Source organism: Polyodon spathula, chromosome 3 (genome assembly GCF_017654505.1).
Source record: "Polyodon spathula isolate WHYD16114869_AA chromosome 3, ASM1765450v1, whole genome shotgun sequence".
Lineage (NCBI taxonomy): Eukaryota > Metazoa > Chordata > Actinopteri > Acipenseriformes > Polyodontidae > Polyodon > Polyodon spathula.
In genome coordinates this window covers 97002300-97028717 of record NC_054536.1, presented here as the reverse complement: position 1 = coordinate 97028717, position 26418 = coordinate 97002300, and the positions used below count along the sequence as shown (strand labels likewise).

The window sequence follows — 26418 nt, the reverse complement described above, 5'->3', positions numbered from 1 at the left end:
TTTTTTAACTTTATCAGTGTGGAGTAGTTTGTGCATATTCTACATGTAAAGTCTAATTTGAAAGCGTTGTGCAGTATGTTCAGGTGCCAACAAACTTGCACCCCCCCCTTACGTCGCCAACCACTTTGTGGGGGGGGAATACTTCTGCAAACCACTGTGTGTGTGTGTGTGTGGTGTGTGTGTGTGTGTGTGTGTGTGTGTGTATATATATATATATATATATAATATATATATATAGCTATTTACTTTCATAGCTATTTACTTTCAATACTTAGATTAGTTATCTTAAATTACTACTTTTCAAATACAATGGAAAATGAAAAATATCTGCATGAGTTAAATGCCCTTAATCATGCCAAATTAGGTCATTTATTTTATTGACAGTTAACATCAACATCTGCATTTGCAATTCGTACATTCTGAATTGAGAATAGGTATGTGTGAATAGCATTACTTTATGTAACCTGTTGTATTTATAGAGTTTGCAGCTTGTATGCCGACGCAGCTCCCTACTTTGTTTTAGAAATATGAATATGTATTGCACAGTAGCATATCAATATTCACTTCTGTTTTTGCTTTTTTTAGTATTGGAAGAAGAGCTGCCCATGGCGGACGTCGTCATCTCTTGACACGAGAACAAAAACTGGCCATTATAGATCTGATCTGTGCCAACAATGACATCCACCTTCTGAGATACAAAGCTACATAGTTGCACGTGAAGATGGTTTTTATGGTGTGAACAGCATATGGGTGTCATCCATTGACTGCCTTCTCAAGAGGCACAATGCCAACCTGCTCTGCTGGTTTCATGTATTGCAGGTTAAATCTATAATTACATAGGCGTATCAGAATTCCACTCACAAACGTGGTTTAGCAATACAAAGACCTCACCAGTGACACGTAGCCTCACATAGTCGTTTTCTTTGATACGGACCACATAGCCACAAGATATAGCATTTAAAATAAATAAATAAATAAATAAATAAATATAGCATATAACCATCACAGGGCGTTCACATTAGGAAAACCCAATCTACAGCAGTGCCCAGCTCCCTGTGGTTTCTTGGTTTTTCCGTTACCGGTAGCACAATGATTCTTCATTCCTCTCCCTTTCATTATTTAGAACTTGTTATCCTCGTGGTACAGTGTAACGTACTACATAATTCAAACAATGAACATGTTTACACAACAACAATACTATGATGTAACTATGATGTGATAGGTGTTACAGAAACTTTGTCTGAGAGTGATGGGGAAGAATATAATATCTGTGGGTATACACTGTATAGGAAAGACAGGCAGGACAGAAGATGTGGAGAGGTAGCGCTATACATAAGAAACAGTCTTGAAGCCCAGGTGTTAAACCTGGACAAAGAGAATAAAGCCAAATCAATATGGGTCAGAATAACGGACAAAAATTCAAAGGACATAATAATAGGAGCATGCTATAGACCGCCAGATTCAGACGGTGAGCAAAATAATCTGTTATACAATGACATTAGAAATGTGTGTAGCAAAGGAGAAGCCATACTAATGGGGGATTTCAACTTCCCCCAAATAAAATGGGAAAACCCGGTGGGTAGCACGATTGTCAAAATTGAAATGGTGGAAATGACAAATGACTGCTTCCTAACACATTTTGTCAAGGCACCGACTAGAGGGGAGGCATGCCTTGATTTAGTCTTTTCAAATAACAAAGACAGTATAACTAAAACAGTTGTCAGAGAACACTAGCAAACCCAGACCACAACATGGTCTCATTTGAAGTGCTTTTTAAAACCCCAAAAGTAATGACTAAAGCTAAGGTTTACAATTTTAGAAAAGCAAACTATGAAGGTGTGTATGAAACAGAGACTAACAGAAGTAGATTGGAGTAAAATAGAGAAAACATCCACAGAAAAAGGATGGCTGTTTTTTTAAAAATGTAGTACTAGAGGCACAAAATAATTACATCCCTAAAGTAAACAAACCTAAATGTAAAACTAAATTGCCAAAATGGTTTTATAGATCAATTAAAAAAAAAAAATTCAGCAAAAAAAGGCAATTTATAGAGCATTAAAAAAGGACCAAAAAGAAAGTACACAGAAAGAGTACATGGAACTGCAAATGCAAGTCAAAAAGGAAGTTAGAAAGGCCAAGAGAGAAATAGAAATGAACATTGCTAAGGGGGCTAAAACCAATTCCAAAATGTTTTTTCAATATTACAACAGCAAGAGAACATTCAAAGAGGAGGTTAAGTGTCTAAGAGATACAAATGGCAAAATCATAGGTGAAGAAAAAAAAATAGCAAATATATTAAATGATTACTTTTCACAGGTTTTTACAAATGAGGATATGGACAACATGCCCCACATGTCATCCAGTTCCTATCCAGTTTTAAATAACTTTAGCATAACTGAGGCAGAAGTGTTAAAGGGACTAGGAGCTCATAAAATAAACAAATCCCCTGGGCCGGATGAGATCCTCCCAATAGTACTCAAAGAAATGAAAGAAGTTATTTACAAACCGCTAACCAAGATCATGCAATAGTCTCTTGACATAGGGATGGTACGGACAGACTGGAAAATTGCAAACGTAATACTGATCCACAAAAAGGGAAACAAAACTGAACCAGGTAACTACAGACCAATAAGCCTGACTTCTATTATATGCAAACTTATGGAAACTATAATAAGATCCAAAATGGAAAATTACCTATATGGTAACAGGGTCCTGGGAGACAGTCAACATGGTTTTAGGAAAGGGAGATCATGTCTAACTAACTTGCTTGATTTTTTTGAGGATGCAACATCGATAATGGATAATTGCAAAGCATATGACATGGTTTATTTAGATTTCCAGAAAGCTCTTGACAAAGTCCCGCACAAAATATTAATTCTCAAACTGAACGCAGTTGGGATTCAAGGAAACACATGTACATGGAGTAGGGAGTGGTTAACATGTAGAAAACAGAAAGTATTGATTAGAGGAGAAACCTCAGAATGGAGTGTGGTAACCAGTGGAGTGCCACAGGGATCAGTATTAGGTCCTCTGCTATTCCTAATCTACATCAATGATTTAGATTCTGGTATAGTAATCAAATTTATTAAATTCGCAGATGACAAAAAAAGTAGGAGTGGCAAACATTGTTGCAGCAGCAAAGGTCATTCAAAATGATCTAGACAAGATTCAGAACTGGGCAGACACATGGCAAATGACATTTAATAGAGAAAAGTGTAAGGTACTGCACGCAGGAAATAAAAATGTACATTATAAATATCATATGGGAGATACTGAAATTAAAGAAGGAATCTATGAAAAAGACCTAGGAGTTTTTGTGACTCAGAAATGTCTTCATCTAGACAATGTGGGGAAGATATAAAAAATGTCAACAAGATGCTCAGATACATTGTGAAAAGTGTTGAATTTAAATCAAGGGAAGTAATGTTAAAACTGTACAATACATTAGTAAGACCTCATCTAGAATATTGTGTTCAGTTCTGGTCACCTCGCTACAAAAATGTTATTGCTGCTCTAGAAAGAGTGCAAAGAACAGTGACCAGTATTATTCCAGGTTGAAAAGGCATGTCATATGCAGACAGGCTAAAAGAATTGAATCTGTTCAGTCTTGAACAAAGAAGACTATGCAGCGACCTAATTCAAGCATTCAAAGTTCTAAAAGATATAAAAAATGTCGACCCAAAGGACTTTTTCGACCTGAAAAAAGAAAGAAGGACCAGGGGTCACAAATGGAGATTAGACAAAGGGGAATTCAGAACAGAAAATAGGAGGCACTTTTATACACAGAGATCGTGAGGGTCTGGAACCAACTCCCCAGTAATGTTGTTGAAACTGACACCCTGGGATCCTTCAAGAAGCTGCTTGATGACATTCTGGGATCAATATGCTAGTAACAACCAAATGGGCAAGGTAGGCCAAATGGTCTCCTCTCATTTGCAAACTTTCTTATGTTCTTATGTTCTAATGCATAAATAAACTAGCACTAGCACATTATTTTTTTTCACATCACAGCTGCTTCTTGTCAACCGGGTATTGTCTTTCAATCTTACCTTTGCCAAAGAAAATGAATGAACTAGTACCACCTCTCTGCTCTGATTAGTGGGCAGGTGCTGAAGATCAGACAAGGTGTGCATCTGATTGGACAAATATGTGCCTGACCGCTTTGAAGAAGTTGTCTGCCAACGTCCAATGAAAGCCCCATATCCGTGCAGTTGATTATGGGAAATGTAATTTCTGGTGGTTGTGGTTCCTGTTCGTAAATAGCCATTGCACACACACACTGGTCAAAGAAGTGTATTGAAAATGTGGGTGAAATAAAATAGTTATAGATAAATGGATCTGTAAAGTAAGGATGATTGTGAAATGTACAAATAACCCAAACAATCAGTCTGCAGTGCTGCATAGAAAAGGCTGGCAATTCACCATTCATACATACTTATCTAACAACAACCAGTATCCCACAGCGAAGAACACATAATCAAAAAGTGCTAAATATATAGCCTCTGTAAAGTAGCCCACCGCAGTGGCATTGTTATTTTATTAAGTTTTCATTGTAGACACAGCAAAAATGCAGACCGTTAGCATTATTTCTGTTCACGTATCAGCTTTCCAATTAAAAAGTGCTGCACTGGTACTGTGCTTTTTATTCAGCCCCGTCCTGCCCGGACCTTATTTTAGCGCCGTATGTTGAATATATACCTTCCGAAATCACGTTGTCAGTTCACGGGACTCCAGTCCATATACCCCAGCTTGAGGTAGTGCATATATATATAATATAAATTACACTATGTAACACAATTTTTGTTCCTGGGTAGTAAGTGTTATTTCCTAATTGCTTATGCCTCAAAAGTATAGAAAATGGCTATTATTCCCCACAAACTTTGCTTTTGTGACCAGGACAGTGATATTTCAAAACGGGCAATGTGTGTCTTTTCGTTCACATAAAGTCAGACAAAAACAACATATGAATCCAAATTAACATGTATTTATACTAAAGTAATACAAAAATGACTATAAAAGATTCAGAAGTGAGTAGTTTTTCGAGATTTACGATTATACTGTAAATACATTTATGTTTAAACAATGTGCCATTAATAATAAATTTTTATACGTCCGACGTCCCAAATTTGTCAGTAGTGACAATTTTAAAATTTAGACGTTTGTTAGGGGGTGGGGGGGGGGGGGTTATTATTAAAAATATGCAGGACTGCAGGGTTAAACAGTGGGGGGGGGGGGGGGGGGGGGGGGGGGGGGGGGGGGGGGTTTTGTTTGGGGGGGGGGGGGGGGGGGGGGGGGGGGGGGGGGGTCACTAACTATAATGCAACCTAATCCCGCAGACCAAAAAAATAACAATTGTTCTACTGTGTCCTTGACAGACATAAGCACTTCAACTCCCATAGCTCTCCGCGTCTTTATTGCAAACACTAAAACTACAACTCCCACGATCACAGGGGAAAGGGCAGGCTTTACGCCACGGACTGTACTAGTACGTAGACGACGTGTTGTATATTGGTAGAGGGGGTTTGCCAAACTGTTAGGGAGCAGCTGCTCATGTCATGAATAGAATGGGAAGCGACTGAGTTCATGTAGGGAACACTTGCATAACAACTGCGGAGCTTTTAAGTGTTTTAAAGAAAATGGGGGATAAACTAGACGTCCCCGTCAGTCGTAAAAGGAGAACCCCTATTTCAGGAGGGGGGTCAAGTTTGAAAACGAATGGGTTCAAGAAGTCTGGTGGCGCAGAAAATAAAGATGAAAGCACGACCCACAGAATCATTAACAAGACAAACCCTGAGAAAACAGCACAAGCGCCAGCCACCGTGAAGCCGGTGTACGACAAACTTCGGTAAAATTGAATACGCCAACGGCATACCGTATATAAAATGCACACGCTTTAGTTGAGCCTTGCTTGTTTGTGTTTTTGCTTTGCATGCCCCTTGATTCTGTATTCCGGAATGCTGAAAAGTTCGGTGTGCACGTTTTTTACACGATTGTGACCTTTATTTACACATTTCTGTTGACATTGCTTTTATTATTATTATTATTATTATATTAGCAATTACGCATCTTACTCTATACAAGTTGTACCAATTAAAATTAACTCAGAGATGAAATACCGTGTTCTTCACTGGCTTACAATTGAGCAGGCAGGTTAGTGTGGCAAGTTAAATTCTCAACTTGCTGGCAGTTTAAACATCGGCGTTTAAACTACCATTTACAAGCCTTCCTTGTAAACGGTAACGTGCGGGGCAAATCACTGACGCGTCACTGAGACATACACTACTTTTTATCATCATCATTATTCATTCATAGCTTTTCGGACTGCTGGAAATAACATTCCAGTATACAAAGTTTGATTGAAAGACTGCGGCAATTTCCCATAATTGTATGACATTTCATATATACGGTGTTGAAAAGAAAGCGTGACATGTGTTACCATTAATACTTCCGGACAGTTAGTTACCCAACCCTGGTGTTGAGGTGACCAATGGTGGTGCCGCACACTCAGGAACTGGACTTTGTTCATTTTGCACGTCACTTATGACCGCATTGCTAAACAGCGCCGCAACTGGCCTAGAAAACACATGGCAACTCAGGACTGGCAGTTTAATTAAGGAATTTAAAGATAATGTGTTTTTAACTCTACCATTTACAGTTATGAGCTTGTATCAAACCTATATGGCAGTGTCTTTCTTTTTAGTACTATCTAGCAGTAGTTTACGTATTTTAAATCTCTATTTTATAGTGTGCAGTGAGAAAGACATATTGCCTTTTACAATGGCGGGGAAGTCCCTGTGAAAATGAAAACCCTACAGTTATTAGTCACTGTAAATTCACCTGCACATTTAATGTTATTTTTAAGTTCTTGTCTCAGGGAATGCTTTTTTTTAAATTTATTTATTTTTGACACAGGAGTATGAGCTGTGTGAGAAGTCTTTTGCTAAATAAAATAAATAATGCGGCCTGCCACTACACTTTCATATTGTGCAATGTTGAAAGTGTAGGGTTCAAAGGAGACATCTGTTCAGGAAATGGGGCGTTTTAACAAGGCAGTGCAGTGCTAGTGCAGAGTTCTAGTATAGAGCACCCCAAGCACAAGGTTGCAGTGTTTGCACTGGCATATTATTTTAACCCCTGGTGAAATTAGCGCCTGTTCACTTCAGTCAGGTTTTAAGTTAGGAAAGTGGTCTGCCTCAGTATCTTTATAGCTGATGTAAGTTGATATACTGTAAGGTGCACAGACTGTCAAAGTGTTTTAAAGGAAAGCAGTTACTAATGCTTTGAAAGCAGTTTTAATAACAGCTTTATTATTATTATTATTAGTCTCTGTTTAATTGTGCTACCATTTTCTTTGTTTTGTTTTCAATCAATCAATCAGTTTTTATTTCATATAGCACCTTTTGCCATGAATCACGTCAACGTGCTTTACAGATAAAAAACAACAAAAAATAAGTAGTACCCAACAACTGAGAAATAGCCAAATATAAGAATAGGAAATATCCCTTTAAATGAGATCTAGTAAAGTGATACAAACATGTTTATAATCTTACTTTAAAAAGCAGTGTCAAAAGAACTAGTATACCTCCTGGGTTTGCAAACCCACCCCAGGAGTAGTGGGGTTGTTAGCCAAATGTATTCAGTGAAGAAATGACCTGCTTGATTTACAGCAGTTATATCAACCTTAAAAGCTCGATCTGCTATAATCAGACAGTACATTGTGTTCTTTGTTTATAGTTTGCATTTGAATAATGGCAAACCTGTTTGTATGTTTTTTTTTCCATTCTGTAGTACTACATCCTAATGGAAATTATTTCCACAATCTTACTGTAGCAGCCACCTGCAGTTTAGTTGTTCATTCAGGTACTCACAACTATACAAGTGTCTCCAGCACAGCTTTTCATCTCTCTCTCTCTCTCTCTCTCTCTCTCTCTCTCTCTCTCTCTCTCTCTCTCTCTCTCTCTCTCTCTCTCTCTCTCTCTCTCTCTCTCCAGCTGCCACAGGCTGCAAGAGTCCCTGCTCAGCTCAGCCAGTGGTTACAGCAACTACAGGGGTATTCTCAACTGGTGTGTGGTCATGCTGGTGAGTACAGGTTTCATAGCAGCAGTTGAATTACCTGGGATCTAAAGGTACGCTCCACAGTCTTTGTAAATACTGGCAGATTCACCTCAAAAAGAATGGCAAGATGATTAGAAATAGTAAGATCTAGGGTTATAACGTTCTTAACAGCTAAACCACGAGAAATTACCAGATCTAAATTATGGCCACGATTATGTGTAGGACCTTTGACATGCAGGATATAATCTAAGGAATCCAGTAGCCTCAAAAATTCCTAAACCTCTTTAGATTCCCTCCCCTCCCTAGTTCCTAGTTTGAATACCTTGCTTCAGGTTCACTCTTTGCATTGTGTTTATTTGTTTGAAAGTGTGGAATCGTAAACCCAGAAAGACAACTTATTAAGGACTTGACAAATTCGCCTGCTTTGGTGTTTTTTGTAATAGACCAAGAACATGGTGTGCTGCGTGTGTTTGGGCAGGTATATTTGCAAACTAAATGTAAACCCCAACAATTTAGACATTTATTTTGTTTTTTCCACAGTTTTTACAATCAAGTTTCTAACAGTGATTCCAGTTTCCAGCAGTGCTTTTTACAGCTGTTTGTACAGCGTCCAACTGCACCTAATAAAAATGCGTACGGTATCTGCAGAAAGACGTCCCAATCTCTTGTTACTGTAGGGTTATTAGTACAGCTACTATCTGAAGCTTCTCTCTCTCTCTCTCTCTTTCTTCCTCTTCCAGGTCTTGAGCAATGCACGCCTTTTCTTAGAAAACCTTATAAAGTAAGTAATGATAGTGTCATGTACAGCATTCTCTTCTAGACAGCAATGCATAGCCTTTGCAATGGCGGTATAGTGGAGGTGGCTGTACCTGCATCTCACTTTGCAGTTTGTTTGTGCAGAGAACAATATATCTATTGTGATGAAACTTGATGCTGTAAATGCCATTCTTGGGGCTGATAAGGAAGAAATGCCTGTCGGCCTGTCGGAGGATCATGCTGATAGACTATTTATTGTATCACTTGCTGTCATGCTTGTTTGTTCTTGGTGTTGTGTGCTGTGTTTTCCTCTTCAGCACCACAGTACTGTGTCTTTAATAATGGGCTCTAAATGTTGCACTGTTTCCAAGGCTAGTTGGCAATACAGTGTAGTCTAATAACCTGACCTTACAATCATACTCTGCTGAAACGTGTTTGCTCTAGTAAACAACACTCGCTTCACTACAACATTTCATGGATATGCCAAAAAATTACGCTAAATACTGTAGTCTAAATGTTCTCTAAAATTAGGAATGCAATAGCTGTTGAGTTTAGTCACCCCCCCCCCCCCCCCCCCCCCCCCAAAATAATATTCTGTGCCTGTACAATCTATAAAAAGGGGACAATTTCAGAATGAATTCATATTGTAATGAATTATATACATCTGACACTGCCATGCAAATATACCACATCATATAAGCTAAACATATCGTTGCGTTATTTTAAGAGCCTAAAAGCAACTTTTAATGATCTGAACAGCGGCTAATCTAAACTACTTCCATTTATCTGGATAGAAATGTTCTGGTGGTGATTAATTGACCCCAGTTATTTACATTAATAAACATAATACAAAAAAATACAGTGAAACAGAAGTCAGCAATATACTCAATTTATACATTTTAGATTGGTGGTATTAGGATCAGTTGTTGTTGGCTTTAAAAGCCTTGGAGCATGTAACGTATGCTTGCTTTGTTTTTGTTTTTTTCTCTTTTATAAATGTAGTAGTCTCCAATTTCTTACCCCTTGTAAAGATGGTAATCTTGGAGGGAGCACACCCTTCACCCGCCCAAAAACACCTGCACACAAGTAAATAAGGGGACAATGCTGGGTGGGGCTGTAATTGTCTACCGAGCAATAGACGGATGTTTCAGCATTGTGACTATTTACACTGGGGTTCCCAGGGTTCATGCAAACAAAAGCGTAATGTAAGACATGGGCAGAAGCTTTGCAACACTTTAGACTTTCTTGTGACATGGCTGGAATTCACTGGTCTCCAAGCTCAGTTTGCATAGCTGCAAATCTGCCGAGATGCTGCTGTACGTATGCGTTGAGATTTCAAGGGAAGTCATGCCCCTTCTACCCCAGACCCATAAGAACTTAGCAAGCTATTCTGATGCTTGTAATAAAGCTGGGGAAAAAGAACCGTATAAAGTGAAAAGAGCATTGAACAAGTAGAAAATCAAAAAGGGTATCACCCTAACCCTGATCAGAATCACGTACAGCGGTATTGAGAGTCAGTCCTGTCTAACCTTGAACATGCACACTGTTACACATTATTCTCTATTACAGGTATGGCATATTGGTGGATCCAATCCAAGTGATTTCACTCTTCCTAAAGGACCCATATAGCTGGCCTGCCATGTGCCTTGTTATTGGTATGCATTCTGGCGTCCTTTTGGAGGAGGGGGGAGGGGGAGGCATTATTGCAGTCAAACAGATTTCCAAACCAGAGTGTTGACCCTCATGTTCATTGAATACCCGTGTTTCCCTTTACTACTCTTTAACAACTGTGCCTGGTACTATACATCAGTGAATATTTGTTAAATACCCTTGCTGACCAGTTTCTTTTTAAGACACACATTCATTAATGTATTGGTTGTGCAGTCTTCTCTGAAATAAGTATTCATAATAATAAAGCTCATCTCTGCCTGCTGAAATGTACTGCTGCACGGGATGCAGTTCCAGTTTGAGAATAGAGGAGCAAAGCTTCTAAAATTTGAAACACACTCACATTTTTTCGTATTATGTAGGTTGCCAGCCTTCCGTTTTTAATTTAAAAATCATGTGCTCTTACTTGTTGTTTTTTTTTTTTTTTTCCCAGTGTCCAATGTATTTATACTAGCGGCTTTGTACATAGAGAGAAAACTGTCAGTGGTGAGTATTCTCAGCATACACATGTCCCTAATGTTCTCATGCCATGCAGTAGATCACAGGCAACGCAAATAAATAAATGAATGCCTTGGATTGTTACAAATCTGATCTGATGAACAGCTGCTCCTGTGAGTGTGCATGTATACAAACAGATACGCAACAGATTACTGTACTTGAATGTATACAAACAGATACGAGATGTATTACTGTACTTGAGTGTATACAAATATTGAACATTGCACTTAGGAACAGCTCATTTAAAAGAAAATCCGTCCATTCATCCATCCAGATTTTATACTGGGGCAATCTAAATTGCCAATTTAAAAAGCAGGAAACACAAGGTGGATAGGACTGTAGCTTCTGACATCCTTGATATTTTTAGAGCACTGTTTTAGCCAGAGTTCAAGTCGATTTTAATATTTATTCAACGATGCACGACCTGGACAGTTTTAAATGCACTTGGTGTGTGGGTGGAGTTGTATGTGTACTTGAGGAGGAAACACTGGAATTGTCTTTGTTTTTGTGATTTTAAGGTGCTTTCTTTACATTTTAGAGTGATAAGTTAATTACATTGTATATCTGATTTTTGAATATGTTTTTGATATTTCTGTTATTTGGTTATTGGTTAAAATAAAGTGTATTTTTAAAAAATGAACACAGCTGCGCAGTACATTGAACACAGCTGCGCAGTACATTGAACACAGCTGCAGTGAACACAGCTGCGCAGTACATTGAACACAGCTGCGCAGTACATTGAACACATCTGCAGTGAACACAGCTGCGCAGTACATTGAACACAGCTGCAGTGAATACAGCTGCGCAGTACATTGAACACACAGTACAGTGAACACAGCTGCGCAGTGAACACACTGCAGTGAACACAGCTGCGCAGTACATTGAACACAGCTGCGCTGAACACAGCTGCGCAGTAATGAACACATCTGCAGTGAACACAGCTGCGCAGTACATTGAACACAGCTGCAGTGAACACAGCTGCGCAGTACATTGAACACATCTGCAGTGAATACAGCTGCGCAGTACATTGAACACAACTGCAGTGAACACAGCTGCGCAGTACATTGAACACAACTGCAGTGAACACAGCTGCGCAGTACATTGAACACAACTGCAGTGAACACAGCTGCGCAGTACATTGAACACAACTGCAGTGAACACAGCTGCGCAGTACATTGAACACAGCTGCAGTGAACACAGCTGCGCAGTACATTGAACACAGCTGCAGTGAACACAGCTGCGCAGTACATTGAACACATCTGCAGTGAACACAGCTGCGCAGTACATTGAACACAGCTGCGCAGTACATTGAACACATCTGCAGTGAACACAGCTGCGCAGTACATTGAACACAGCTGCAGTGAACACAGCTGCGCAGTACATTGAACACATCTGCAGTGAACACAGCTGCGCAGTACATTGAACACATCTGCAGTGAATACAGCTGCGCAGTACATTGAACACATCTGCAGTGAACACAGCTGCGCAGTACATTACAATTGAACACAGCTGCGCAGTACATTGAACACAGCTGCAGTGAACACAGCTGCGCAGTACATTGAACACAGCTGCGCAGTACATTGAACACATCTGCAGTGAACACAGCTGCGCAGTACATTGAACACAGCTGCAGTACATTGAACACAGCTGCGCAGTACATTGAACACAGCTGCAGTGAACACAGCTGCGCAGTACATTGAACACATCTGCAGTGAATACAGCTGCGCAGTACATTGAACACATCTGCAGTGAATACAGCTGCGCAGTACATTGAACACATCTGCAGTGAACACAGCTGCGCAGTACATTGAACACATCTGCAGTGAACACAGCTGCGCAGTACACTTGTTGCCATAAAGAGTAATACAAAGTAATGTAATTTTAGAGTGGACTTAAGAACTGCAGTTAAACTTCGCACTGCAAAGCCCAGGTTATGATTGTAAACTGGTCTTAAATTGAAGATGAAAGGACCATTTAGCTCAGGGGTTCCCAAAGTTTTGTTCAAGGAGGGCCGCTTAACAGATGGGACACGGGGTGGTGGGCCGCATAATAAAATGCATCTTTAATTAAACGCCAATATGTGCAATAAATATAACATCCCTTTATATACAGTCCCAAGACGTACACCTTTAAATATTGTAGGGAATATATGTCCAGGGTTCCAAGTATTGTAGTGAAAAGTATAACATCCCTTTATATACAGTCCCAAGACGTACACCTTTACCTCGCCCCTCTGCACGTGTGTCTTGTTTTTTCATTGATCATTTGGAACAGTAATCGGCGAATTCCCTCACCCCTCTGCACGTGTGTTTTGTTTTTTCATTGATCATTTGGAACAGTAATCGGCGAATTCCCTCACCCCTCTGCACGTGTGTCTTGTTTTTTCATTGATCATTTGGAACAGTAATCGGCGAATTCCCTCACCCCTCTGCACGTGTGTTTTGTTTTTTCATTGATCATTTGGAACAGTAATCGGCGAATTCCCTCACCCCTCTGCACGTGTGTCTTGTTTTTTCATTGATCATTTGGAACAGTAATCGGCGAATTCCCTCACCCCTCTGCACGTGTGTTTTGTTTTTTCATTGATCATTTGGAACAGTAATCGGCGAATTCCCTCACCCCTCTGCACGTGTGTCTTGTTTTTTCATTGATCATTTGGAACAGTAATCGGCGAATTCCCTCACCCCTCTGCACGTGTGTCTTGTTTTCGTGTTCTTAAAGCTACAGTAGTACGTTGCTGCAATGTGTGCTGATTGTACTGATATTGAGAGGAATATTAACTTGTTTTTTCATTACAAGAAAATATAGGAAACTCTCAGGAATGTTTTGATGAGGGCCGCAGACAAGGCCATCGTGGGCCATATTTAGCAACCCCTGATTTAGCTCCTCGGTTAGGGTGCCTCTTCCTTATGATTTCATGTTGAAACAAAGTCCTTTGACTAACCGGATTGAAAACTTATTTTCCGATTGTACCATTGCGAATGCTTTGTTTATTCTTGCTCTCTGCAAATTAATCATGTTTTGTCAACTGTGTGAGTTATGCAACATGTTTGCAATGTAACATTTTAGAATCCTAGAGCATCTTCGTTTGAGTAACAGATATATTCTTTCGGTTCTGTTCTACGAGTGATTTATAGAGTTAATATGACACTGATACAGCACACTAATGTGTTGCACTCATTCGTGGTTATTTTTGCTCTCCCAAAGGGTTTTGTCTCAGAGAGGGTTGGTTTTTTGCTTCACTTCTTCAACCTCTCCATGATCCTCTGCTTCCCTGTGGCTGTTGTATTGATGGTCAATTCCATGACTCCAGGTAAACCTGATTCACAATGTGGGCTGTCTAAATGTGTGAAACCAGCAGATACTATAATGGTAGCTTGTATTATTTCCTAGTGCAATCTGTCCCCTCGGGTTGGGTGTGTGTGTGTGTGTGTGAAATTGTAATTGGACCATGTTAAGACCTCCTCCAGTACTTTGACCCCGTAATGAAAACGGTTGAAAGCTAGCGTCCTTCTAACAGTGCATGTTTTTTTAATTGCCGTTGTTACCACTATACATTGCAATCTAGAAGAATTAGAGCTTTGTGTTTTATTAAAAACCGCTAATTGAATTGCCCTTTTGCCTTGTTACACGACTTTGGCACTAGCCTGCAATTGGTGTAGTGCAGTGTTTGAGCTAGATCGTGGTATAACTGGAAAGTAGGGTATTTCAGTGATAAATTGTATGGAACCCAGCATAATGCAGGTTTTTACTGTTACATAAACACATGTGATTTACTGAAGTAAAATGCTAGGGTGCCAGGTAACCACACAATTGAATATGACAGCTCAACATTCCACTTGCTGCTGCATGTGCTCATTTTTCTTTCTTTGTATGTGAACACAGTTGGCGGTGTGTTTGCACTGGCAGTCTACACCATCCTGTTCCTCAAGCTGTACTCCTACAAAGATGTGAATAAGTGGTGCAGAGAAATCAGACATGCTAAAGCTCGCACTCTGGCCCGATCACAGTCATGTAAGTGTGCTGCACATTCACATCTACACTGCCCTGCCTTCCTTTAGTCTGTGTTCAACTGTGATTTAAACATCTGTTTTTCAAATGTTGGAGATTGTGTGTTGAGTCTTTCAATAGTTTTTTTTTTTTTTTTTTTTTTTGGTATGACAATTAAACAGCAAGACCTAATTACATGTACTGTATCATTGAATTTGTAAACAACTTGCTGATGCTGCTAAATCAAAGAAGGTAGCAGCAGGCACTAGCATTTAGCTTTCCCTTCACAACAGAGATTTGGCATGGCTGTAGATACAAAATAGAACATGTACTGTGTTTTTTCAGCTTATTTTCTTTAAACTTGCCAATGCAGCAATTACTTTCAACTGCTGGCCTTGGAGGAAAAAGCAGTCTCTGTTCTCATTACCTCCTTTTCTCTCTGCCAGATTCATAAAGGACTTTGCAACCTTGACTGTACTGTCCTAGAGCTGAATTTGTCCCATGAGACCTGCATGGTTATCCTTGAACCCTGAACTCCCTCCCACAATGCATTGTGTGGCCTGTTTTATCTCTGGAGTTTGGTAAAACTGCTGTTGATTGGTTCTGCAGTAATATTGTGAGCAGAAATGGTTTTGCCAGGCTGTACAGAGACCGCATAGAATGTATCTTTAGGGTGTATGTATGTCACACTTATATTTTTATTGTATCTAGAGTCTGCAGTTGTGATAACTTAGTTGTCTGTCAGGCCTACTTCTTTGTACTTGTATTTTCCCCAGTCCCCACGGCCCACAAAGCTAATGGTGATGCAGTACAGGCCCACGTGACGTATCCAGGAAACCTCAAACACAGAGGTAAGAGTGAAAACCCTAAAACACACTGCAACCAGAAGAGCTTCATGCAGAAAGTACTTCCCACCTTCAACGATTCTCTTTCTCTCTTGTCCAGATTTATATTACTTTGTGTTTGCGCCAACTCTCTGCTATGAGCTCAGTTTTCCTCGGTCCCCTCGCATACGCAAGCGCTTTCTGCTACGGAGGCTTTTTGAGATGGTGAGTTCCATAGAATAAAGACACTACTGTACTGCCATCATAAGACCTTGCAAACCATAACCGTATTTATAGAATAGCCGATTTAATCCACAGAAGTTAGCAGTGAAGTCTGCTTGGCTGTTCTGGTTATGGCTACAATGCTGTGTATTTTTGTGGCACGTTTAAAAGTAAGGTTTTCTCCTCTTGTTTTTTTTCAGCTTTTCTTTATACAGCTGCTGGTGGGATTAATACAACAGGTATGTCTGTGTAGGCTGAACACAAGCTTGTGGAGATGTACTGTGTCCAGACTAGCCCTGTGGGCTTATGCTAGGCTTTCTGTGTGTATGACTATTTGAATCTATCAATTTTCTATTTTGTATTTCTTTATTTCAGTGGATGGTTCCAACAATTCAAAATTCTAGGAAGCCATTTAAGGTAAGCAGTAACTTAAGTCTAATTAATGTTTTTATACTTGTATTAGAACCTGAAATGTTATTTATATATATGTGTGTGTGTGCACCCCACAACACATTTTACATCCTATATATATAATGATTTAAATATATATCATATATAATATATATATTCTTGGATCATAGTAATTAATAAGAGTTGCTATCCAGTCCTCATTGAAATATATTGTCATTTCTTCTTTAGGACATGAATTATTCAAGGCTTATAGAGCGTCTCTTGAAGCTTGCTGTAAGTATTGCAGATAAAAAAAATAAAAAAAAACTGGAGTACCTCTTGATCATATAAACAGCAAAGGAAAGTAGCTGTGAGCTTAGCTGGGTTTGCTTATTGCCTGTTATATGTTGTACGTGTGACAACAGGATCGTATTGAAAAACTGACAGTTTAGATTTTATTTATTTGTTTTTATTGAATATTTTCTCATGCTATGTTGGTACTCTCACTATGGCTCGAATTGCCTTTTAAGAAGTATTTATCAGCAGTTGTTCAATAAATCCATTCATTAATGTGTTTACAAACAAGAAAAGCGATTCTTCCCTTATCTTTACAATTGAGTACCCGTCAACAGCAACTCACTTGGGCATTGAGTGTTCTGAAACCCAACTGGAAGCAAGTTTTCATCTCATCCGGGGCGCTGACATGTTTACTGCTGTACCGAAGATGTAAGCATACAAAGCTCAGTGTATGGCCTTGGCCAGCCTGCTTTTATAACACTCCATGTGGATGCTACCTGTCACTGGGGGTACTTGACTGTAAAGGGGAGGGAAGGACAGCTTTTCTTGCTTTGAAATCCACACATTAATGAATGGATTTATTTAATGCTTCTTAAAGGCAATTAGCAGAGTGAGTATCGTTGCACCCTAGAGTGGAGGCTCACCTATGTACATTAGACCTCCGAGTACGCTGCAGAGGGGTCGTATTGTCACTCAGTTTCAGTGGAAGTGGGTAGTTGCAGTTTACAGCAGAGTTTTTATTGCAAATATGTTTGTTGTAGCTGCTGAATTTTGTGTTTTGTTAGTTTAAAAAGCATAGGCTTTTCTTTACCAGGTCCCCAATCACTTAATCTGGCTGATGTTCTTCTATTGGTTTTTCCACTCGTCAATGAATTTCGTGGCTGAGCTCATGCAGTTTGGAGACAGGGAGTTCTACAGAGACTGGTGGTAGGTACTGCAGCAGCAGCACACTACTGCCCCTCTTGTCTCTAAGGCTTGTTACTGCACCAGCCCCAGATGCCTGCAGTGCTGTTTGAAGACTGATGTATGTGGTCAAAGGGTTACCTAAAGAGTGTGGGGTCTACTTTAACCCTGAACACCCTACAGCTGTCACTGCCCTGTCGTGCACCTCTCAACCCATTAAGTGCCATTAGGCTGCTTTGTAATTTTTGGAGCTTTTTTAACCTGTTAGTAAAATCCTCTTTACTGTGTTGTTATGATAACTTACATTAATGTTGTTAACTGTGAAAGTGAGGTGTAAATGTAGTTGATCAAATTACATGAATACAGCTTGTGTTCTGAATTTATGTATTTATTTTGTTTAGAAGAAAAATATTTTCTGTACTTTAATGGTTTAAACCAGCTATTGTATTCAGTTTGGCTAATATGGGGTCCAGTAAGTCACCTGGCTTTTCTTTACCAGGTGGGGTAGTGAGAGCTGTTCCATCACGCCTGTCTTCATCACACGCATGTTTCCTGTCTTCATTCACATGTAATCGTATTGAAGTAGCGGGGTTCCAAAAAATATAGCGTTACACGTCCCCACGTGATGCTATAACTGATGTGTGTGTGTGTGTGTGTATAAAGATTTAAATGCCATGCACACTAGAATATTAAACAAAAACAACATTTAAAGAAGTTATTTTTGTTGTTTGTTTATAGATAGATATAGTCTACACAGCTGAAGGACTTTTATCTGAAACAACATCCTAAAATACATTTTGTAATAATTTAAACCTTTTGTATACATCCAAACAAAAATGAATTATATTTAAAATGTACTTTTTTTTTTTTTTCCCCAGGAACTCAGAAACTGTTACCTACTTCTGGCAGAACTGGAATATTCCCGTCCACAAGTGGTGCATTAGGTGAGTCTGAACTAATCCCAGCTCATCTGCAACCCTGAGCCGCCAGCCTCGCTTCCTAGCCGAAGCGAATTTGCTTAAATAGTTATTATGTGGCTAATCGTAACCTCTTCTGTCCTTTTGTTCAGTAAACAAACATTTCTCTCAATGTGGTCTCATGTAAAGCAAATAATGCGTTTCACAGCTAAATTTTGTTTTCTCTTAACAAACTAACCTGGTCTCAGGACTGAGGAGGCTAATGCTACCGAGTCGTAGTGTATGGATACACATTGGATCTACATATAGAAATACAGTTGTTTATTGTGTCATGAATGTTTTTGTTTTGTTGTGAAGACACTTCTACAAGCCTATTCTGAAGAGAGGCACGAGTAAATGGGCAGCACAGACAGCAGTTTTCCTGGCTTCAGCTTTCTTTCACGAGGTGAGGATACATACAAATATTCAACAGCCCCTAATCACACCCCTTTATTGTGGCCCTAATCACACCCCTTTATTGCGGCCCTAATCACACCCCTTTATTGAACTGAAAAGAAAGTGAAATAAACGTACATGTGCATATAACACTGCAGAATGCAGGGCAAACTATTCAATACGTTAGAATAACACTGCAGAATGCAGAGCACACTATTCAATACCTTAGAATAACACTGCAGAATGCAGAGCACACTATTCAATACCTTAGAATAACACTGCAGAATGCAGAGCACACTATTCAATACCTTAGAATAACACTGCAGAATGCAGAGCAAACTATTCAATACCTTAGAATAACACTGCAGAATGCAGGATACACTATTCATTACCTTAGAATAACACTGCAGAATGCAGGGCAAACTGTTCAATACCTTAGAATAACACTGCAGAATGCAGGGCAAACTATTCAATACCTTAGAATAACACTGCAGAATGCAGAGCACACTATTCAATACCTTAGAATAACACTGCAGAATGCAGAGACCACACTATTCATTACCTTAGAATAACACTGCAGAATGCAGAGCACACTATTCAATACCTTAGAATAACACTGCAGAATGCAGAGCAAACTATTCAATACCTATTCAATACCTTAGAATAACACTGCAGAATGCAGAGCACACTATTCATTACCTTAGAATAACACTGCAGAATGCAGGACACACTATTCATTACCTTAGAATAACACTGCAGAATGCAGGACACACTATTCAATACCTTAGAATAACACTGCAGAATGCAGAGCACACTATTCATTACCTTAGAATAACACTGCAGAATGCAGGACACACTATTCAATACCTTAGAATAACACTGCAGAATGCAGGAAGCACACTATTCATTACCTTAGAATAACACTGCAGAATGCAGGACACACTATTCAATACCTTAGAATAACACTGCAGAATGCAGGACACACTATTCATTACCTTAGAATAACACTGCAGAATGCAGGATACACTATTCATTACCTTAGAATAACACTGCAGAATGCAGGGCAAACTGCACACTATTCAATACCTTAGAATAACACTGCAGAATGCAGAGCACACTATTCAATACCTTAGAATAACACTGCAGAATGCAGGATACACTATTCAATACCTTAAAATAACACTGCAGAATGCAGGGCAAACTGTTCAAACACCTTAGAATAACACTGCAGAATGCAGAGCACACTATTCAATACCTTAGAATAACACTGCAGAATGCAGGAATAACACTGCAGAACACACTATTCATTACCTTAGAATAAAACTGCAGAATGCAGGGCAAACTGTTCAAACACCTTAGAATAACACTGCAGAATGCAGAGCACACTATTCAATACCTTAGAATAACACTGCAGAATGCAGGACACACTATTCAATACCTTAGAATAACACTGCAGAATGCAGGCAAACTATTCAAACTAGAATAACACTTCAAATTCAATACCTTAGAATAACACTGCAGAATGCAGGGCACACTATTCAATACCTTAGAATAACACTGCAGAATGCAGGACACACTATTCATTACCTTAGAATAACACTGCAGAATGCAGGACTACACACTATTCAATACCTTAGAATAACACTGCAGAATGCAGGACACACTATTCAATACCTTAGAATAACACTGCAGAATGCAGAGCAAACTATTCAATACCTTAGAATAACACTGCAGAATGCAGAGCACACTATTCAATACCTTAGAATAACACTGCAGAATGCAGGACACACTATTCAATACCTTAGAATAACACTGCAGAATGCAGGGCAAACTATTCAATACCTTAGAATAACACTGCAGAATGCAGAGCAAACTATTCAATACCTTAGAATAACACTGCAGAATGCAGAGCAAACTATTCAATACCTTAGAATAACACTGCAGAATGCAGAGCAAACTATTCAATACCTTAGAATAACACTGCAGAATGCAGGACACACTATTCATTACCTTAGAATAACACTGCAGAATGCAGGACACACTATTCAATACCTTAGAATAACACTGCAGAATGCAGGATACACTATTCAATACCTTAGAATAACACTGCAGAATGCAGGGCAAACTGTTCAAACACCTTAGAATAACACTGCAGAATGCAGGGCAAACTATTCAAACACCTTAGAATAACACTGCAGAATGCAGGGCAAACTATTCAAACACCGTAGAATAACACTGCAGAATGCAGGGCAAACTGTTCAAACACCTTAGAATGACACTGCAGAATGCAGAGCAAACTATTCAATACCTTAGAATAACACTGCAAAAAATTCTAATCCCCACATAGGACTGAACCTTAAAGGAGAGCTTTCTTTTTCAGTATTTGGTCAGTGTTCCCCTGAAGATGTTCCGACCATGGGCGTTCATGGGCATGATATCTCAGGTAGGCACTGTCTGATTTCATGCCCACGTTAACCCTTTGCATGCGGTTTTTTAACATTAAAGCTGTCTGTTTTCATTTTTTAACCTTTTTTTGAACAGGTTTGCTAGAAATGTTAAGGTCTCCACACACGATGCAATTTGTCTGGTGATAAAATCTTATTTTCACTGCGACACTACCTTTCACACCAGTGGCGAAGTCATGGTAAATTTCGCACACCCCCTTATAAAAAAATAAATAAACAAACAAACAACATTATTTATATGCGTCAAAACAACCCGCACTATTGGTGTGTCTGTATGTTTCAGGCGTTGTTCCAGAATATCCCATAAATGCTCGATTGGGTTCAGATCTGGTGACTGAGAAGGCCATGACATATAGATTACATCAATGTCGTGCTCATCAAACCAACTGTGCTCTGTGGAAGGAGGTATTGTCATCCTGGAAGAAATGCTGCAACATGGGGTTGAAGGTGATCACTCAGTAGCTTGATTAGCATTGACTTTGCCTTCTAAGGGAATGAGTGCACCCAAACCATGTCTGGAAAATGCTCCCCACAACATTATGGAACCACCAGAACCCTTCACTGTTGGAACCAGGCACTCAGGGCTGAGGAGTTCTTTAGATTGGCGGCACACGTGCACGCGTCCATTTGTTGAGAACATGGTGAAGGATGATTCATCTGACCATATCACATTTCTCCACTGCTCGGTAGTCTGTTGCCTGTGCTGTTTGCACCACTGGACTCACAATCATGCATTGCCAGGTGTGATGAGCAGTTTGTGCACTGCAACCTGACTATGGTATCCCACTCTGTGGAGTTCTCGGCGGACCGTTTTTGATGAAATTGGCTGCTCGTGCCCCAGGTTGAAATTTGCAGTCAATTGATCTGAGGTTGCTCGCCTGTTTTGCCTTGCACTTCGAATTAATGCACTGATATCATGATCCTATAGTATGCACTTCTGCCCACTGTTGCCCTTTGCTGATGATGTCTTTCCCTTGGAATTCCATGCCGACATCACCTTAGACACCGTTGCTCATGAAACATCAGCAAGTTGAGCTGTCCTGGTCACTGAAGCGCCTGCCAAACGCACCCCAACAATCACCCTTATTTCAAAGTCACTGAGGTCTCCTCTTGCAGCCATGCTAGCCATAATTATAGGCAACCATGTCCACCATTTTTATACATGACTCTAATACTGTTGATATTTCTAAAAATCAACTAAAAACACATGTTATTCTAAAAATACTAAAACATGATTTAAGATATCTGTATAGGGCTGACTGTTTGTGTTGTACAGTACTGCTGCTGTGTGTCCTCAGTTTCTGGGCTAAACTTGTGTGTCCTTGTTTTAATGTGTAAGCTGCTTCATGTTCATTTTTAATATAACTGTGTATTTTAAACTGTAACAAGCGCTTTGAGATGTGCTGTATAAATTGCGCTATAAAAATTAATATTAAAATTTAATAATTATTATAATACCTCCCTGTAATTTAATGTCAGGTCCACTGTGTTTAATTAAAATTGCTTGTTATATACACCTATACAATACACACACACACACACACACACACACACACACACACACACACATATATATATATATATATATATATATATATATATATATATATATATATATATATATATATATATATATATATATATATATATATATATATATATATAAATATAAAATCTGTCAGTGGGTTACAGGATAATACTTCCATCTAGGGTTTCTGTGACGTCATAAATTACAAGATCACATACGCGTGTTGCATTGCGTCCGGTGTGTGGAGACCTTTATTGTTACTGTAGTTCTAGTATTGCTTCATTATGCAGAATTGTTTACAAACAGTACTTGCCAATGTACTGCAGGGTATTCCTGTTGAGATTTGCCATACATGTTGTTAAAGATGTTTGCCCATGTTTAGGTGACTTTATTGTAGGTCCATTCAGTTGAAGCACTAGTTGGAAGTGTACACAGCAGTCTGCATTGCAGCTTATTGGTGACTGTCTGTTTCGGTGCAGTTTGGTCTATTATTAGTATGAGACTGATTTCAGAGAATACCAGCTGTGCAGTACAGTATATATTAACCTTAATGACCAGCTTATCACTGCCTCTCTCCTGAGCTCTCTGGCTGCAATCAACCCAGGTGCTGTGTCATAACATGGTAAAGGCTCCAGCAGTGACAGCCAGTAGGCAGCAATGAGAACTACTCAGAGAGGCTGACTGCTGGTACCACAAATCACTCATTTTCAAAATCTTGTAGGTGTTGTTTTTAACATTGTTTAGTACTTTATTGCATATTGATCAGTTCTTGTTCAGGGCATTGTGTCTGATCCGATAATATTGATTGCTTGACTGACTTTTTCCCTATGCATTACAGGTTCCCCTGGCCTGGTTTGTGGGCAGGTTTCTGAGAGGCAACTATGGCAATGCTGCAGTCTGGATTTCCCTCATCATCGGGCAACCTATCGCAGTGCTGATGTATGTTCATGACTACTACATCCTGAACTACGAGGAAACCCCAGCGGCAGGAATGGCTTGAGAGCCATAAATAGGAAAGAGAAATAGGGGTTAAGGACTCGGAACATGGGTGCAAGAACAATAATGCTTTTGTATATTTTCTATTTTATACGGGGGGAGGGGGGGGGGGTAAATCACCATGGATATTTTTGGTGTAAACATGCCATCCTTTCAAAGATTAGCATCAATGGAACACAGTGGGTACATATTTGTTGAGATGGATAGTTGGGAAGTCCTCATGTCTCAGCAAATGGTTCTCTTGAATGTGACCCTGTTCATGTGGAAATAAGCACTAGAAGATGGCAGTTAGAGTTTTTCATGACTTTCCTGTTTGATTTACTTCTGTCGTGCTGTAAACACTTCCGAGCCAAAGCAAGCTGTTGGTGCGTCTGTCTGTATTTTTATGGGGGTTTTTTTTGGTTATTTTTACTACTTTGATTGAAATGATAAGTGCCCTTGTTAAAGCTTAGAACTTTCTACACATGAATCTGTTTCTTTTTATATAGTTTAAAACACTGCCTTTTGAAATGCAGTCTCAGGATGGAGGAACATATCCATAAAGGATGTGGGGAGTCTGTATATGTGTGGTATACTGTACCTAAAGTGGAAAGCTGGCAGTACTGACACCAGCGTTCCTTTGATAATTGTTGTTGCAGGAATGCTGGTTGCTGGCAGGTTTGATTGGTGTGAATACTGTCATCCACTTCACATTCTGGTGCCCGACACTGGAAATGTGCATCTTGTTAATTACCAGCCTTTACTTGTTTTCTTGTACATTATTACCCCAAGAAAGTTGTGATGACCTCAGTGGTTTTATTCTGACAGAATGGCTAAGAATATTCACCACAATATTCCATCTAAAAATGTAAGTCTGGTACACTTCAAGGTATGGTTTACAGTAGTGTCTCTCTAATAAGAACCCTTGTTAGTAAGAACTGACCTTTAATCCAAACAAGAATATCAGGTGAAATACTTGCTGATACAGCTGTAGAAATGATCATACTTCACGAGAAGATGTAAATCATTTACAACTATTGTTTTTTTAAATGTTTATTACTGATTTTGAGTGACTATAAACTGGGAATAAAAACCATAAAACAAACACTAGGCAAGGTTTTTACATTTTTTTAAATTTATTATTATGATACAGAGTTATAATCAGTATTCCAAACAATCTGTCGGGTCCGGTCCAGTACACAATTGGGTCTCCTGTACTTGAATTTGCTGTAGAGTATGAGTGAGGAACAGAAACACACAACACTGTAGACTGTTCAGAGTTTTTTGTCATTGTGGATAAGACACTTGGTTTTCCACAAACGAATGAAAGTAACGCACAAGTATCTTCCACATCATACAATGTGAAATCGCCAAAGTGATGGCAATACATACATGCATGCAGAAGTCAACATTGAGTCGCTAAGATGGTTTTGCATTTCCAGGAGGTCAGAATGAAATGTGAATTCAGTCGCCACCGCTTAGAACGGGTGCCTTTGTGTTAACGTGATTCACCTGCAGTAAGTGATTGACGGTATAAACTCCCTCACAGTAACCTGAATTTCAAAGTGCCCCCCAATCACTAGTACAGTAATCAGTACAAAAAAGCTTGTGTGCGGTTCAAAATCTTTATTAAGACAGGCATTACACTAATAAAAAAAAGTATTAAAACCTATGAATGTAATAAAAAGTAAGTGCAAAAAACTAATGCAAGAGCAGAAATGTACAGAACAGGCTGCATTACTGCAAACTGCTTCCAACGAAGGGCTCTGAGATGCAGATCTGAACAATTTTTTTTGCATTTTCTAAAGAATCCCAGTTCGGCTCTATATCCAGATTCCTTAAGATGTGTGGGTATTGAAAAAGTATCAGTTGGTAGAAGAGACTCTTAGAACGGGAATCTTTCTGGATACAAACCCTAAACACAATGACACCTAATGGTATGAATCAAGAGTTTGATTGAACTTCCTTTTTGGGTTGATTAATGTGAAAGATATAATACACTGGCATTTTAAATCATTGCTCTGATCAATTATGTCTTTCCCTGAAATGATTTGATTGTTAATTGGACACACCAGTATCCAACCATGATTGTTTGCTTTCTTTTAAACATGTCTGTTATTTTTGTTCTCTGTTTTTAGCGAATAAATATGAATTAACTAGAACAATGTAACGTATTTCTTTGTGTGCAGATCCGTACTTTTGCATCATGTAACAAAATCCAAACAGCTGGGTTTGACCAAAATATACGGCGTGCTTAACACTGTATAAACAATGCAATGAAATCAATAAATGGTTGCCTGCAATAACCCTGGACGGTGTAAGTGAAGATTGAAGAATGGTCAGATATTACCAAATCTAAGGGGTGCAAAGTTGATGGAGACCTATCCCAACAGACTCACAGCTGTAATTGCTGCCAAAGGTGCTTCCACCAAGTATTAACTCGGGGTGGGGGGGGACCCTGCTTCTGTGAACTCAGCTAGAAACGCTGCACAACT

At 39.2% G+C, this 26418-nt stretch overlaps 1 protein-coding gene across 1 annotated transcript; it reads left to right on the top strand.

Moving 5' to 3' along the window:
- The first annotated feature begins 5511 nt into the window (after positions 1-5511).
- LOC121313708 (diacylglycerol O-acyltransferase 1-like) lies at positions 5512-26053 on the top strand. The gene is made up of 17 exons (XM_041246527.1): positions 5512-5845; positions 7992-8079; positions 8796-8836; positions 10381-10466; positions 10913-10965; positions 14185-14290; positions 14863-14991; positions 15744-15818; positions 15913-16016; positions 16214-16252; positions 16389-16430; positions 16653-16697; positions 17515-17627; positions 18482-18547; positions 18878-18965; positions 21336-21398; positions 23787-26053. The coding sequence occupies exons 1-17, from the start codon at positions 5637-5639 to the stop codon at positions 23946-23948; spliced, it is 1509 nt and encodes a 502-aa protein (XP_041102461.1). The 5' UTR covers positions 5512-5636; the 3' UTR covers positions 23949-26053.
- Positions 26054-26418: the final 365 nt, after the last annotated feature.

Bases quoted from the DNA above. Each gene is read 5' to 3' on its own strand.
- LOC121313708 (XM_041246527.1), top strand. From the start codon at position 5,637: ATGGGGGATAAACTAGACGTCCCCGTCAGTCGTAAAAGGAGAACCCCT. The intron at 16,253-16,388 runs GTATGTCTGTGT...TCTTTATTTCAG, and splicing joins TGGTGGGATTAATACAACAG to TGGATGGTTCCAACAATTCA. The intron at 16,698-17,514 runs GTAAGTATTGCA...TTTCTTTACCAG, and splicing joins AGCGTCTCTTGAAGCTTGCT to GTCCCCAATCACTTAATCTG.